The sequence below is a fragment of the Oryza sativa genome, chromosome 1 (genome assembly GCF_034140825.1).
Source record: "Oryza sativa Japonica Group chromosome 1, ASM3414082v1".
NCBI classification, from domain to species: Eukaryota; Viridiplantae; Streptophyta; class Magnoliopsida; order Poales; family Poaceae; genus Oryza; species Oryza sativa.
In genome coordinates, this window is record NC_089035.1 from 18,262,967 (window position 1) to 18,280,070 (window position 17,104).

General features: G+C 42.2%; 2 protein-coding genes across 3 annotated transcripts; both read left to right on the forward strand.

Annotated features, from left to right (window-relative positions):
• Nucleotides 1–229: 229 nt before the first annotated feature.
• LOC4324045 (protein PGR) lies at nt 230–9,485 on the forward strand. The gene is made up of 4 exons (XM_015760864.2): nt 230–608; nt 1,303–1,525; nt 2,425–2,673; nt 8,876–9,485. Exons 1-4 carry the CDS (start codon nt 337–339, stop codon nt 9,005–9,007), a joined length of 876 nt encoding a protein of 291 aa, XP_015616350.1. The 5' UTR covers nt 230–336; the 3' UTR covers nt 9,008–9,485.
• A 2,457-nt stretch (nt 9,486–11,942) lies between these two features.
• On the forward strand, nt 11,943–16,570 carry LOC4324047 (uncharacterized). 2 transcript variants are annotated; one of them, XM_015760852.2, is made up of 4 exons: nt 11,943–12,148; nt 13,191–13,543; nt 15,007–15,049; nt 15,697–16,570. In XM_015760852.2, the coding sequence occupies exons 1-4, from the start codon at nt 12,028–12,030 to the stop codon at nt 16,143–16,145; spliced, it is 966 nt and encodes a 321-aa protein (XP_015616338.1). In that variant the 5' UTR covers nt 11,943–12,027; the 3' UTR covers nt 16,146–16,570. The 2 variants fall into 2 exon arrangements, with proteins under 2 accessions (XP_015616338.1, XP_015616343.1); XM_015760857.3 differs by having other exon boundaries at nt 15,703–16,570.
• Nucleotides 16,571–17,104: the final 534 nt, after the last annotated feature.

Below are 17,104 nucleotides of genomic sequence, written 5' to 3' on the forward strand. Positions count from 1 at the left end.
GCATCAGAGAGACCACGCCAGCGACTCTGGCGCTAAAAGGACCGATATTTTTAGAATGGTCTATTAATAAAATTAAAACATAAAGATTCTAAAAAAATAAAAAAAATTCGACAGACAGGGCAGGGAAGAAGACGTCAACGTTGCTCAATGTCATCAGCGGAGGAAATAACCGACGGTTCAGATTTGCTGAACTGCATACTTACTAGTCGTCACTTGGACTACTACTGGTACAGTCGCATCCCGGTCTCCCAGAATCCGGCGCCCCTACCACAAATTCGATTCACCCCCCAATCGCTGGCGCCTTTGACTCCCGCCGCGGGCGGCGCAGCGCAGCCGATGGGGATCCCCGCCGCCTCAGTCGCGGCCCGGACAGCCGTCGGCGCGGCGCTGGCCGCCGTCATCGCCGCGCGCGCCGTCCGCCGCCGCTCGCTGGACGGCTCCGGCGGGGCAGCCGGGTTCGTCGTCATGGCGATCCACCTCGCCTGCGGGTACAGGTACGGCGCGCTCGTGCTGGCCTTCTTCTTCACCTCGTCCAAGGCGACCAAGATCGGCGCGGACAGGAAGCGCCGCATCGAGGACGACTTCAAGGAGGGCGGCCAGCGCAACTGGTAAGCCACGGAATCTGCCATCTCCAACTAAATTAATTAGTATGTCTAAATTGGCAGCTAATGATGCTGACTGCTGAGTGTCTGATAATCATGTAGTCGTTATTCTAGATAGAAATATAAAGCTACTGCCGCAAATGGTATTGGTGTGCAATGTTTTGCTATGTGGTGGTTTCAATAAGCCCATTGCCCACAGACTATTAGTACAGTTGCAAAAGATTGTTATATATTATGCGCATCAACGTTCAAGTCAATGCCTGTTTGGAAGACAGTTTATAAGATTGAGAACTCAATGGAGCTTCATTAAGTTTCGATCATATGATGTCAGTGTTAAAAATTAGGAGTACACTTCAATACTGTCATCAGCATGCCATAGGAAAAGTGTAAAGCTATTATATAAATCAAAGAATAACCCCCCTTACAGTTAATTGATTTGATGAAAATACATTATGATTAGTTATTTTCTTTCCTCAGAACTATTCTTGAACTGGTTCTATTCTTTCTTGGAACCATCACCTTATTTGAGCAAAACTTATACTCTGAAGATGTTAGTGAATTGTGTGGACCTTATCAAATATTTAAATTAGTGATTTATTGTATGGACAGCATAACATTTATAGTTGGATATAACACAACAGCTGCTGATTTGTCAACTTGATTTTACTTTTGTATCTTACCATCACGTTTTACATTAAAGGATCCAAGTCCTAGCAAATAGCTTAATAGCTACTATATTGGTCATCATATTGGCAACAATGACCGGAGGACAAGATCAATGCCTGGACTCCCATGAGTCAAAGGTTATAACTGGTATTATTGGTGGCATCATTGGTCACTATTGCTGCTGCAATGGAGATACTTGGTCATCCGAACTTGGTGTGCTTAGTGATGAACAGCCACGTCTTATTACTACTCTGAAGGTATGTGTTCCTTTTTTGGGTCAGATGTTCCTTTCAGTCATGATTATCTTTCTAGTTTCTGCAATCTTCATGCAGAAGTAGTAAGGTTATGCTTGGCCACCAGCCTACCACATTTGGTGTCTTTCAGGTTTTAGCCACTGGTCTAAACTTTTTCTAAGCCAAACGCACAATGGGTTTATTATTATTATTATTTTCTTGGAGAGGAACCCACAGCATATGATTTGTTCTCCTCAAATTTGACTATACAACACACCATGGCCTGTGAGTACCAATCAGGTTATCTGAAGTGGCAAAAAATCTTGTCACATAACATATTTTGTACTTCCTCCATCTACTTTTGATAGTCATATTTTCAAATCTGAAAATTTTATTTTTAATAGGCATATTTCAATCCAACAACATTATTAATGAATCGCTTGCTTACGAGGAATAACTAGTAGCATGTTTAAATAGATGATAAGTAGAATTACTTATCCTTGGTCTATGTGCCAAGATGAAATATGACTATCAAAAGTAGATGGAGGGAGTATTGAACAAATTGCTTTGCCAATTTTTTGGATCACACAAGTGTACAACTAACACTTACTGCTCTAGAAATGCTTTCATGTTGTTCATGCAACTTATGGATCACATATTGATCACATTAGGCAAGCAAGTTTGGAATATTAACAACATATTCAATGGGTTGAGGTTGATGCCCAATTCCCATAAATTCAATAGGCATAATTGGAAACTAGAACCAAGGTAGTTTGGTATAAGGGAAATGTTCCTTTTGTAGGCGTGATGTTATTTCCTACTGCATTGCGTCATTTTACTGCTCCTGTTTTTTGAAATGTGCATGGTAATATCGTGCGAACATGTCTGTCTGTGTGATCTGATAATTCAACATCATTTTTAAGCCTGTCAGGAAAGGTACAAACGGTGGAGTGACCTTACAAGGCCTTCTTGCTGCCACAGCAGGTGGCCTAATCATAGGTCTGACTTTTGTTTTTGTTGGACTGTTGACTGTGGAGTGCTCATTTGACGTGGCTCTTCGACAGCTTCTAGTAATACCCATCTCTGCTACTGCTGGTTTGCTTGGCAGTCTGATTGATTCAGTGTTGGGTGCCACACTCCAGTTCAGTGGATACTGCAGTGTTCGGAAGAAGGTAATGTTTTCTGTGACATTTAGGTTTGAATCATACTTGAATCAAATGCATGTCAGAGCCATGCTTTTCCATACATCGTGAGATCATGATTTCATTTTAGAGGTACTTCCACTTATAGCTCAAAGATTTGATCCACAACTTTGTTTCTATGATTGAGGTATAAAATTACATAGGACTTGTAAATTTCTGTGTGAAATTTGTCTTAATATGTCTTATGTATCCCCATTAAAAACAATTTTTCATATTCTACCCTTATAGCTCTCTCTCATTTGTGAGCCGTTGTAGTGAAATTATTTTATTTGAAATACTAGCTTACTCATGTGTTGCAAGGAGCAGGTTGAATATGTTTTATTTCTATTGTTCAATTTGGGGAATTTTTCTAGGGTTTGCCTACTCAGCTCACCCCTTCCTCATCTATTCTATTAGCATAACACTTTACAGATAGGTCCTTGGTACAATACATATTTACACCAACACTCCCCCTCAAGATGAGCAAAAGATATCAATCATACCCATCTTGTTACATACTGATTGAATCTCACTAGGACCTAACCCCTTTGTTAGACAATCAGCTAGTTGTTCACATGACTTAATATACTCCAACCTAAGCACCCCGCTATCAATCTTCTCCTTAATGAAGAACCTATCAATCTCCACATGTTTAGTGCGATCATGCTGAACAGGGTTGTTTGCAATGCTGATGGCTGATTTATTGTCACAATGAAGCATCACAGTGTCACTTCTTAGCACTCGCAATTCAGTCAACAAGCTCCTCATCCACAACATCTCACTGAAGCTCAAAGCCATAGCTCTGTATTCTGCTTCTGCGGTAGACCGAGCCACCACTGCCTGCTTCTTACTTCGCCAAGAAACAAGATTACCACCAACAAACACACAATAACCTGATGTAGATCTTCTATCATCCATACTACTCGCCCAATCAGCATCACAATATCCTTCCACATTTAGATGCCCATTCTTCCTAAACCACAATCCCTTTCCAGGAGTCCCTTTCAGATATCTGAGAATCTTATGAACAACATCCAAGTGACCAGTTCGAGGATCATGCATATACCTACTCACAACACTAACCGCATAGGAAATATCAGGTCTTGTATGGCAAAGATAGATCAAGCGTCCCACCAGTCTTTGGTATGCTTCCTTATCAACGGGATCACCTGATTGAGCACACAATTGGTGATTCCTATCAATAGGCGTAGTACTTGCACGACACCCAAGCATTCCTGTATCTGTCAACAGATCCAAAACATACTTCCTCTGAGAGAGAACAATCCCCTTTGATGAACGAGCAATTTCAATTCCAAGGAAGTAGCGAAGAGGACCAAGATCCTTCACCTCAAATGCCTTTCCCAGCCTTTCCTTTAGACACCTGATTTCTTCTACATCATCACCAGTGATCACTATATCATCAACATACACAGCCAAGATGGTGATGTGTGTCCCCCTATGTTTGTAAAAGACAGTGTGATCTCCATTACACTGAGAATACCCCATATCACACACTGCATGCCTGAACCTATCAAACCATGCACGTGGAGACTGCTTCAACCCATACAAGGATTTCTTGAGTTTACATACTTTTCCAACTGTCTGGCTATTCCCAAATCCTGGAGGGATCTCCATGTAGACCTCCTCATGTAAATCACCATGGAGAAATGCATTTTTCACATCAAGCTGATGAAGGGGCCACCCAAAGTTCACCGCACAAGATACCAAAGCTCTCACTGTACCCATTTTTGCCACCGGTGCAAATGTCTCATCATAGTCAATTCCATATGTTTGACTATAGCCTTTTGCGACTAACCTTGCTTTATACATATCCACCTTCCCTTCAGGGGTTTGCTTCACTGTAAAGACCCACTTACATCCCACTGCCCTTTTTTCTGGTGGAAGTTTTACAAGCTCCCAAGTCTTATTCTTCACAAGGGCATTCAACTCTTCTTTCATTGCATCTTTCCACTTTGGATCCTGCTTTGCACACTTCCAATCCTTTGGTATAGGCACTGTCTGTAATGATGCAATAAATGTTTTGTATGCTGGTGAAACATGAGAATATGTGATATAGTTTGCAATGTCATGCATAGAACTAAGATGCTCAAAACCAAGACGTATAGGAGGTCTACCAGCATTGGATCTAGTCTCTCTACGTTGTGCAAGAGGTAATTCTACATGTTCAAGAGTTGGAGAAGTATTACCAATTGTCTCAAGAGAAGCCAAGGAGGCTGGAGGAGAGAGACTCTGGGAGGATTCAGGGACTGGACATTTTTGGTGTGGTAACTCTTCAATTTGACTTTGCACCAACCCTTTTCTTTTCTCCCCCTGACTATCAAACCGCCTCCTTTGGTAAACTAGCACATCCTTTTGTTTCACCCTTTCGGCTCCCTCCATAGGACATGGAATTGTCCCAACAACTACTTCTCCTTCTTCTCCATCCTCTTCATGAGGGACCATTTCTCTATCCTCATCTTGTGTATCTTCAATGACTTCCACTACTTCTTTACTCGCATCATCAATAGAGCATGGTATTGATCCAATCACTACTGCCTCTCCATTCTTGTCACCAACATTTTTTTCATGTATGTCACCTCTCTCTCTCTCCCCCTCTCGACTATCAACCTCCATGACAGTCGAGAATTCCTCAAGAAATTGGTCAAGATCTCCTTTACTTTTATAATAGGGCTCAAACTCACGAAATGTCACATCCATACTCACAAACAGTCTTCTCCCAATGGGATCCCAACATTTATACCCCTTCTGACTCGAAGCATAGCCAACAAACACACACTTTACTGCATGAGGATCTAACTTGCCAACAGAAGGTCGGTGATCTCGCACAAAACAAACACAGCCAAACACCTTTGGAGGAACCTTGAACTCTCGCTTACCCAATAACAGTTCGGCAGGAGACTTCATACCAAGTATTCTGGAAGGCATGCGATTGATAAGATATGCTGCTGTCATCACAGCCTCACTCCATAGATACTTTGGTACATTCATCTGGAACATCAGAGATCTTGCCACTTCTAGCAAATGCCGATTCTTTCTCTCAGCTACACCATTTTGAGGAGGGGTGCCAGGACAAGTAGTCTGGTGAATAATCCCCTCATCTGAGACATATGACACAAATTCATTATTGATATATTCTGTTCCATTATCAGTCCGAATAATCTTAACTTTTGCATCAAACTGAGTTGTCACTAATTTATGAAAGTCTTGGAAGCAACGAAGGACCTCACTTTTGTGTTTAAGCATATAAATCCAAGTCATACGAGTGTGACAATCAATAAAGGTGACAAACCACTTGAAACCACTCACAGAAGTAACTGGGCATGGTCCCCAAACATCAGAATGTATTAATATGAAGAGCTCACAGTTACGAAGACCAATGCCAACATATGTAGAGCGAGTATGTTTGCCAAGCTCACAAGCATCACACACCAATCTATGCTTATCCACTCTACTAAAGAGGTCTGGATACAACTTACTCAAAATCTCAAAAGATGGATGTCCTAACTGACAGTGAAGCAAACTGATCTCCTTCTCAACATCTCCAACCACCGCAGCTAGTCCCAGTTCCTCATGATTGATGTACCACAACCCATCACGCCTGACTCCAGTCCCAATCCTCCTCCCAGTCCACTTCTCCTGGAACAGACAAGAATTCTCATCAAATACAACAATGCACTTGAGTTGATCAATAGCCGAGCTAACTGAGAGAAGGTTAACTGGAAAGGAAGGAACATGCAGAACAGAAGACAAGTTCATTGATGATGTGCACTCTACCGACCCTATACCATGAATAGGCTTGGATGTACCATCAGCGATTTGGATAGTTTCAGAGTGGATATAAGGGGTGTATGATGTGAAAGTATTATGCAATCCTGTGACATGCTTTGATGCTCCTGAGTCTATGATCCAATCTATAGGATGTCTATATGTAGATGCAAGTGCTTGTGCCTGAGTACCTTCGCCCACTTGGGCATAGTTGGCGAAGTTACCAAAGTGAGTGGTGGTGTTAGAGCTCTCATTGGTCTTGTTCTTCTGCCATTCCTCCCATTGTGTCACTTGTTCACCTATTAGGGTAACAGCTTTCCCATCCTCCGTAGCTGCATTGGCCTGAGGAACACCTCTGCCCCTACCACGACCTCCAACACGACCTCCACGATCACCTCCTCTACCCCCACGATTTCCCCCAAAACCACCACGGTCTCCTCCAAATCCACCACGAGTTCCACCATGCCCTCCTCGAATCGATCCCCTACCACCAATGTTCCGGGAAGTGGGACAATTGTAGCTCACATGACCCACTTGCCCACAATTGTAGCATTCCCTATTATCAGCTGCAATGTATGCTGATCTTATAGGATTTGTACCTCTCATCAACCTCAATCTCATCTCTTCCTGCACCATTGCTGAAATGGCCTCTTCCATAGTGGGCAATGTAGCTTGGTGGAACATAGCTGCTCTCCTATCCTCAAACTCCTTGTTCAACCCCTTCAAGAAATGAATGACTCTTCGCCTCTGCAGCCATTTATTTCCAATCACAATGTCATCCTCATGTTTCAATAGTAGGGGATCATAGTGATCAAGATCTGCCCATAACTGTTGCAGCTCGCTAGCGTACTCTTGGACTGTTCTCCCCTCTTGCTTCAAATTCTCCACTTTGTTCTGAGCCTCAACCATCATCATTACATTTCCCTCTCCTGAATACATGTTGCTCAGCGTCTTCCATACAACTGCAGCATTCTGGATAGCTTCTATCATCCTGCCAATAGAAGGAGCCACCAAGGTCATCAACCAAGATACCACAGTGGAATTTGTAGTATTCCACGTCCTCCATGCTTGGCTCTCCTTATCAGAAGGTTCTTCACAACTCTCTAGTAAAAAATGATCCACCCCTTTTGCTCTCAACATCAGTTGGGCTCTCCTACACCAACTCAAATAATTTTTGCTCCCCTCCAACCTCAACTCATTTGGCATCAATTCTAGTTTCACTTCAGACACTCCAGCCGCATTCCTAGGACCTATCATGCCCATCTTCAGCAAATCCTCTAGCAAACCTTTCATATCACCTTTAGTAACAAGCAATGAAGTATCCACAACCTCCTTTCCCTCCCCAGAAGACATTTTTTTCTTCCCTTAGCTTCTTCTTTACCACATTAACAGAGATACAACAAGGACCAGACTTCAATCCCCCATGGCAGATCAAATATTAGCCAAATCAACTAATAGGAGCAACAACACTACTCCTCGGTTTCTCACCAAAACAGAACAGCAGCAATAGCACTACTTCTCAGTTTTCAGCACAGCAGCAAGTACTCAGTTTCTTCCCCAAATCAGCACAGCAGCAGCAAATACAGCAGCAACAGCAAGCCAAGCGCCCACTTCACCTTCTCAAGTAGCAGCAGCACCAACACCTCAGCAGCAGCAGCAACAACCTGCTCCTCTGCCACACGCCGTCACCAGCTAGCCCTCCGCACGCGTCGTCGCCGTTGGTGCTCCCTGCCATCGACACCGTCGCTTCCTCACTCCACGTCCCGCCTTAGCAGCGCTGCCATCCTGCGCCGGCACAGCGCCTCTTCCTGCCACGGCCACCAACCGTCTCCGCCGCGTGCGGCCACGCTGGCCTCGCGCGTGTGTCGTCGCGCCGCGCCAACCTCGCCTCGGCCCGCGCCGCGCCGCTGCGACCTCGCCAGCTAGGGTTCAACCTCCCCAGTCGCCGGCGACCCGCTCTGATACCATATTGTTCAATTTGGGGAATTTTTCTAGGGTTTGCCTACTCAGCTCACCCCTTCCTCATCTATTCTATTAGTATAACACTTTACAGATAGGTCCTTGGTACAATACATATTTACACCAACAATTTCTGTCTCCTCCATTAGTTGGGAATGAATAGTCTACACACGTCACTGTTTAGTAGCGCAACATATCAGCTAATAGTGGGAGTAGCTGGCAGATTCACCAATTTTATGGCCTCACATATCAGTTGGTAGGTGGTGGCAGATTCACCCTCACTAGATTCACCATTATACTTAATATATTTGTCTAGTTTGAAAACTGCTTGTGAAGCTTTTGCAATCATAAAAGTTTAATCTACTTCGGCATTTAATGATTCTTTTAGCCACACACCATCAGGTGATTTTAGCTTCCTGACATGTAATAGTTTCTTGCTTGTTTGCAGGTGGTCAGTAAACGGGGCCCTACAGTCACCAAGATTTCTGGAATGACTATCCTGGATAATGATGCGGTTAATGCTGTATCTGTGCTACTAACAACTGCGGTTACAGCTTATGCGTGCATTCGCATCTTTTGAAGATCTTTTTACTCAAGTTTCTTCCAAACACCCAATTCCATTCAAAGGTGTCAAGGCATGGCCCCAAGACAATGAAATGATGGATTAGGCATTTTGGCTGCTTGATGAGAAAGATTCAATTCACTCAACGTTGTTCACTACTCCAAGAAAAACATTGTTTGGTTGGTTGGTGCTACCGCAAGCTGAAAAGTGTCAGTTGTCTAAGCATATACAGTTACCCTACTTAATGTGAAAGTGATAAGCTGGATAGTCCTGACTCCTGAACCCTATTTTCTGCTGAGCTAAGGATTGTGGACTTTCGTCGTGTGGATGATGGCTGTTGTTATTTCTGTACTGACCTAAGGATTTGTTGACTTAGCTGTGTGAGTTTTTCCATACAAAGCTGTTTGGGACAAAGGAAAGCTGCTGCTGATTTCCTTTGGAAATGGTGCAAATCCTCCATTTTAATGAGAAATAAAGCATCCAGTGTCTATGTGTCTCTCCTACGTTTTTCTTCTGGTCCAAACAACCCAAATTTTAGCAGTCCTGTGTTTTATCACTTTACAGTATATCATACTCCCGTGTTTTTACCTATGTGTTCTGTATTCCTTTCTTCCAAACAGCCTTAAGTTTTTCTACCCACTATCAGCAGTGTTTTGGTCCATGAGAGCTCAGGAATTAATCTGGCTACAGTACAAAAAGAGCTTTATTACTGAAGAGTAAATTCCCTATTATACCCTTGAAAACCCACTCAATCCTTCTCATACCTTGAAATTTACCCAATCCCTCCTATACCCCCAAATTTTAATTTGATCTCTTCAATTTGATCTCAAATTTCGGGGGTATAGAAGAGATCGGGTAAAATTTTAGGGTATAGAAAAGGTCGGGTAAATTTCCGAAACCGCGACTTAAGCCACCACCATTCACATGCATCACCGATGCAAAGTCCCAAGCCAGTGCCAGTGGTTACGTCAGCGGCGTGTTCAATGTCTCCATTGATGTTATTGTTGTCATTGGTGGGTGTCTCCGGTTCCCACATCAGAAACAACCTTCTACATACATCTCCTTATGAGGCGCACCCTTGGCTATGCTGCCCAATTGTGCTGAGGCAGTAGGTCTTCGATCCTTCTGTGCGACGGCCAGCCAGATAATGTTGTCATGACCGCGAGCTTAGGGGGTGTTTGGGAGAGAGGGGCTAAAGTTTAGCCCCTCTCTCATATGTTTTTGAGAGAGGGGCTAAACTTTAGCCCCTCTCTCCCAAACACCCCCTTAACGTCGCTGCTGCCCTCGTGTTTCTCTATCAAGTACGTACGCGTCATTGTGGGGGTGTAGGGTCCTCAGTGGCGTGCGCCACAGAGGACACGCACGCCGATGCCATCGCTGTCGTCCTCTAGGCGGGCTACCGCCGACACCTTCATTACACACTGGTTGGCTAGTGTAGGGAGAAGGTGGCTAGTGCGTTCCACGAGGCGCACGACTGCCTCTTCCTCTGGGTGGACGTCGCACCGGACCAGATGCGCTATGCAGTGGTACATATACGCAATGGTGCACGTGGACGACATGTTGTGGTGCAGGTTGGTGGGCGAGGCGCACGCCGTGTTCAACGCCGGTCGGGGCAGCCTACCAGAGATGCACGAGTACCCGCTTGGCTAGCGTGATGGTGCTGGAGATGGTGATGCTGAGGTTGCGGACATGCTAGAGCGCACGGTGCGCGACGTCAAGGCCAACACTTACGGCTAGCGTGCGCTCCATCAAGGCCAATACTTATGGCTGGCTGTTGTGCAGCAGCGCAGGTGGCGAAGAGCCCAAGACACGTCGACTCCCTTAATGTAGGTAGATGCAGTTGCAGTGTTAATTAGTGGTGTACGGCGTAAAAGGAGATCAATTTTTTGATGTGTTTACACCTTTTTTGACTTGAAAGTTAAAATCAATCGTAACTCCCAGCCATCTTTTGAAGTGTTTTCCCTGTACTGCTTATTGCATTGCAATGTTGCCACTTCTCTTTGTAACAGGACATAAATCTTTTTTTTTTCTGAAAAAAAGAACGGAAGCCTGCCATTAGTGTAAGAGAAAATTTCAAGCAATAATACAGCACAGAACATGATAATATTGTAAATTTCTTGATTATCCAACTATTAGCACAGGATGGCCTAATTTCATAGTATACGTCGTATTATATCCTGAACATCGATCGCTATTGACGACCATGTTGGTAATGGTGGATAACCAAACCAAATTGCACTTCCACCGGTTTACTGTACCCGTGGTGGTTGGATAATGCAGAGTCACAGGGTGATCTAGAGGTTAATTGTGTTTTTTTTATCTCCATCTAAGTAAGAAAATTTGAAACAAACGGTCTAATCTTTTCATTTATAATTATACTTATCAGCGAAAATTAGAATTTTCAACCTTAAATTTGGAGTCCATATTAAGGTTTTTTCATCGAAGTTTATTTTTCAGCCTTTGCTTTTAGATCATTACGAACACGTATATAAAAGTTTTATTTGTAAATTTTTTTCGTTTGTAAATATACCGTTTGGTTTATTCCCGGACCCAATAAACCATCCGATGGCCTCCTTTGACGCTCTAAAGTCATGTAATGAATATGTTTTTCTCCTACATTCAAGCGCGAAATGTTTAAGGAGAAAAGAAAATTTTGAAAATGTGTTTGTTTAGATTTATTAAAAAAAAGATGAGTTTGTTTAGATTTATTAAAAAAATAAAAACATGAGTTTGTTTAGAGTTTTGTTAAATTTCTCAATTGATTCATAATTCTTTATTAGCATCAATAGAAAATGAGCTTCAACTTCAAATTAGTAAACGAAAAGTTTCTGAGTTGGGAAACGTCTCTTAATCGGCTTCCAGTAATTACGGGCGACTTGAGGGGGTTAGATGAAATTTGTGTAAGAAAACTTGAGGGGGAACAAATTAGGGCCCTCCTTGCGATTTCGAGGTTAGGGTCGGGGTCGATCCGTCGCGGGGGACCATCTCTCGGCATCGATCGATCGCCGCCGGTGTCGGCGGCGAGGGGCGGCGCGGGGATGGCGAGCGGCAACAGCGGCGAGCCGAGCACGGCGCCGCAGCCGAATCGGTGGTACGAGCTCCGGCTGGGCTCCTCCTGCCGCGACCCCTCCCCCACCGCCAAGTTCTGCACGCTCCGCTGTACGCCCCCCAAATCCCCTTCCTCCTTCCCTCCCTGATACTCGTGAGGCGCATATGCGTAGCGCACGCGGCCGGAGCACAGGTTCCTCTTCGCTGGTAATTCTCGCGCCCTTCGGTGGTGCGATGGGGGGGGGGGGGATTTGGCGATAGTATGCTTTTAGTGATGCGTCCGTGTCCAATTGGAGTTCTGGAATTCATCGAGCTGGTGGCAAAGCACTCCCTGTTTAGCGGCGTTGGGGTCGTGAACACGGCATGATGCTCTTATTTGGACATGCGTGACTCATCATCGGTGCATATTTGACATTTGTGACTTTTCATCAGCCACAATTGGTGGGATTACCACATGTCAGTTGTCTTTGTTCTTCTGAATATGTTTCCTTTGGTTGATCAGGTAGCATTTGCTTTATCTCTAAAGTAGTAAAATTTTGGTTTGTTGGAGACAGCAAAATAATTGTTAGGAAGGGTTGAACTCGCATATATATTTTTGGGGTCTGTAGCATTGATTCCATGGTTCCTTGGTTTGGTGAATCGGGTGCTCTTGGTATTGTGATGCATAGTTTCTGTGCTCTCTTGCTCTCCTTTTATATGGCCAACGATTCACTATCTCATAAGCTTTTCCCTCTTGATGGTTATGTGACATGTTTCAATTTTTTTTTCATTGGGCCAAAACAAGTCATTGGTAATAAAGGAATCAAAATTGATGCTCCCAAAACTGATTAAATAGTTAATTTTCTCTCCCTCTCGTGGTTTGAAAAAGGTTACCACGATCATGTAGGGCATGCCTGTCCTGGGTACTCTTCATGAATGAATTAGCATAACAATTTGCTGAAATCCAATGAGTCACCACTTCGTTGGTTGCTGTCTAGCTTTCCCTTCCATTTTAAGTCCATTATTGGATTATGAAGTTTGAAATAACCATTTTTCTTTTGCCTGAAAACTATTTCTACAAATATCTCTAATGTGTTGATCCTTATTCTTTTATATTATAAATACATATCAGGCTATGTCGTGTTGAACCCTTTTCTTATATTTGTGTTGACAGATGAATTTAAGCCAGCATCAATTGATAAGACTCAAGCTGGGTCTCTGCAGAAGACCAAAGATAACAGGGTTACTGTGGAATTCCACAACAATCAGCCTGGCAAGCCAAAGGTGACATTTGAAGGAAGCCAAGAAGAGTACAAGGATAATGATGGTGTCTTGTTTTTTGATGGTGAAACCTTTCGTCTGGAGCGGTTGCATCGGGCTGTCAAGAGATTAAGGCATGTCCGAGTTCCAGGAGAGTCTTCGGCAGCCACTTCGGCTACTACTGGAATGGGCGAATCACATTCCCCTCCATTACCGAAAGTTGGAAAGTCACCGGCCATGAGTAAACCTGCTGTACACTCAGTTCCTGTAAGTTCTTTCAGCATTTTAGATGCCCTAGATAAATTTTGATACATTGTTATATAATTTGTTACGACCTTAGGTATTGGAGGAAAAAAAGTGATAACGTTGAATAACCGGTATGAGACAATATATGATGCACACTATTTAGACTGACAAACACAAAACATTTGCCAAGAGATTTTTGTTATCTGGGAGACTGGAACCACTCATATATAGGCCCTTCAGTAATATTTATCGGTAGCATATTAAACAATTCGGGCTTTTTGGAATGTTGTAGACCATATTACCTGATTGTCTTCATGTAGAAAGTATAAAACATTATATATGTGCCACAATAAAATTTCATGTTTGTCTAAATTCAAGCCTAGCCAGTTCATAAGCTCTTTTGAATCTAACATCTCTCAGACCCGTAAGCATCCACAGGATTATGTTATATTTGTGATATGGTAAAGTGATTAATATTTGAATTTCATAGTATGTTTTAGGTTATTAGTATTTAATGGTTTATGAAAACATTAGTCTTTGAGCATCTGATTGAAAAGTGAATATTGTTAATTTTTATTCTTCATAATTTATATTTCAGAAGGCCAAACATTGGATAGTGAGTAGAAATTTCCTTTACACAACTTTTATGCCAGAATACAGTATGGTTAGCTCTGACTACCGATGAAAGTTTTTTTTTTTTGCCAAAATATGGTAGCAAGTTCTGTTCCTTTTCTTTGAATATGGAAATTTGATGGCTTGATACAATGGACCATATTCAATTATCCTAATTAACTTCGTATCACATGACAATTGGACTGGGCCAGGGATTGTTTTCCTATCATGTTAATGCTTTTCTTTTTATCAAAGAAAACTTTATACAGTCCTTGCTAAGTTCCTCGTTTCAGTTCCTGGATCCATTAACCCCAAGCTTTTGTGACATAGTATCATTATCCCTGATGGGGATTTTGTCAGGGCCCTTGCCTGTTCAATGCAAGTGTTCGGATGGGAGCTTTTGTAACATAGTATCATTATCATGCAACTGTGCCATTGCTACTGAATATACTGCTATATTTTGGGTATCAAAGTGATTTCAGCTTTTAGTGAGCTCAAAGTAGAGATACAATCTCTGAACATTTGATTTGCATGAGAGATGCATCCTTGTCCCAATCTAAAATGTACTTTACATACTTTCTAAGACTTGGATATAGGCTCATAAGTTTGTTATATTTCTCATATCATTCCCAGTTTACTCCAGATTATATATATTGAGACTAGATTCCTGAAGAAAGCATCCTAAAGTGTTATAAGTTCATAAATAGATTTATAAGCTGACAATGTTATTGATATGCTGACCCTGGGCCCTGGGGGATATTGGCCAACCTCTGTGATATCACGTTGTACAATTTTAGTGGAATTCTTGAAGTTTAAGAAACTCTTCTATTTAATCATCGTCTGACTTCTGACCTTTGATCATCATTTTATAGGTTGAGGTTGAACGCATTGACATTGGTGAACCTGAAAATCCAGGTAATGTGACCCTTTTTTTATTGCAATGTTGTTCTTAATCATGAGGATCTTTTAGTTTCTTAACTTGCTCTGATACTAGAGATGATGAATACATTCGCGTAATTGTTGTTAAAACAAAGGCAAGGCATTTGCCATGTAGGTTATACACCAAATTCTATGTTCGGGTCTTGATGTTGATGTTGTAGTTTGCAGTTCTTGGAATGGTCCTTGTACCATGATATCATCTTGTCAAATTTCATGGTGCTGGAGGAAAGATATGGCACAATGCAAAAACAGTTTAACCTTTCTAATTGCCGTTTTGACCTGTTCTGCAAAAAAAATATATTAGTTCACCAAATACATGCCATTCTACAACTCAGAGGCGCATGTAGTGATTTCCCCCTCTGTACCATACTGCCACCATTACTACAATTTGTAGTATATTTCCACGATGAAAAAGTAGCATACAGATCGAAGCATACTTGAACATTGTTCTCCTCGATTATAGAAGCATGATTAATACCTAAAATATCTAAAAATAGAGGTAGTGATGAAAAAGATGTTTGCGTTTTCTAAAAGGGTTGTTAAAGATTGTCAATGTTGCCAAATTACGTGAAATGTTTTCTTGGATAGGATTTATCGTTTGTTCTCATTTTCTAGTTTGCCAGTTGCAGGTCTAAGAAACAATAACAGGAGCACTACATACCAACCTGTTACCACAAATCCATTTTCATTTTCGCCTGATCCAAATGATCAAGAGGAGAACCTAGACATACTTGGTGATGATGACAATGGCTCACCGAATAACATGTCCTCTGGACAAGGAGCTTCTGTTCGTGGTTTTGACATCAACATACCAAACCAGCTTGACATAGATGATGAAATTGCTGATGTAGATGTCAGTGATGAGGCTGATGAGGGACTCAATGCAGCCGAGGCCCTGCGAGCTCAAGTCAATGCAGAAGGGCAGCAGGATGAGCAGGAAACCTCTAGCTCTAGCGGGAGCAGCAGCAGCAGTAGTAGCAGTGGAAGTGGGAGTGGTAGTGGAAGCAGCAGCAGTGATAGTGACGGCAGTGATGGTGATTCAGCCAGCTCTGGGGGTGACGTTGATATATAAGTTTGGTGTACAGAGTTTTCTTGCTGTGTATGCCATGGTTCACAATTTTACACCAGTATCAGGAGGTGTAAGCCTTGAATGTTTAACTCATAGTTCACAGGTAACAAAATTAAGTTTCTTCTGTTGTGATCTTATTCTGCTGTAATTTGTTTGTTCTCCTCTTGGTTAGTCTGCTATGTTTCTTAGATCTAGCCTGGAGCATAGCATTTGTATGAAACCTTTGCATGATGGATTTTCTTCCCAAATATGGGATATATTTTCTCTTGTTTTGAAGTACAGAACGGCATATATTCTGATATGTAGACATACATAGTGTGCACCATGTTGTGGGTTAGTTGTTTGATGGAAGTATCTGCCCACTTTTTGTATCGTACTTGCTTTGCTTTGCAAATTAACTCATGGAGCTGTTATTTTTTGACAAGTAATTTATCATGATTTGGTAACACCTACTCCCTCCATTTCACAATGTAAGACTTTCTAGCATTAACCACATACATATAGATGTTAATAAATCTAAACACATAATGAATGTGGGCAATGCTAGAAAGTCTTACATTGTGAAACGGAGGAAATATTATTCTCAGTCATGTTTGTGCGCATGTTTTAAACCCGCAAGTTATTATAGTAGTAAATTGAAAACTTGTGAACCTGTGGCATGAACCTGTAGTGATTTCCCCCTCTGTACCATACTACCATTACACCATTACTACAATTTGTATATTTCCACGATGGAAAAAGTAGCTTGCAGATCGAAGCATACTTAAATCTTCGATTTAGAAGCATGATTAATACCTAAAATATCTAAATATGGAGGTAGTGATGAAAAAGATATTTAAGTTTTCTAAAAGGGTTAAAGATTTTCAATGTTGCCAAATTACGTGAAATGTTTTCTTTGGTAGGATTTATCCTTTGTTCTAAAAGGATCATCACGTCCGTCCGGACCTGGCAGCGAGGGGTTT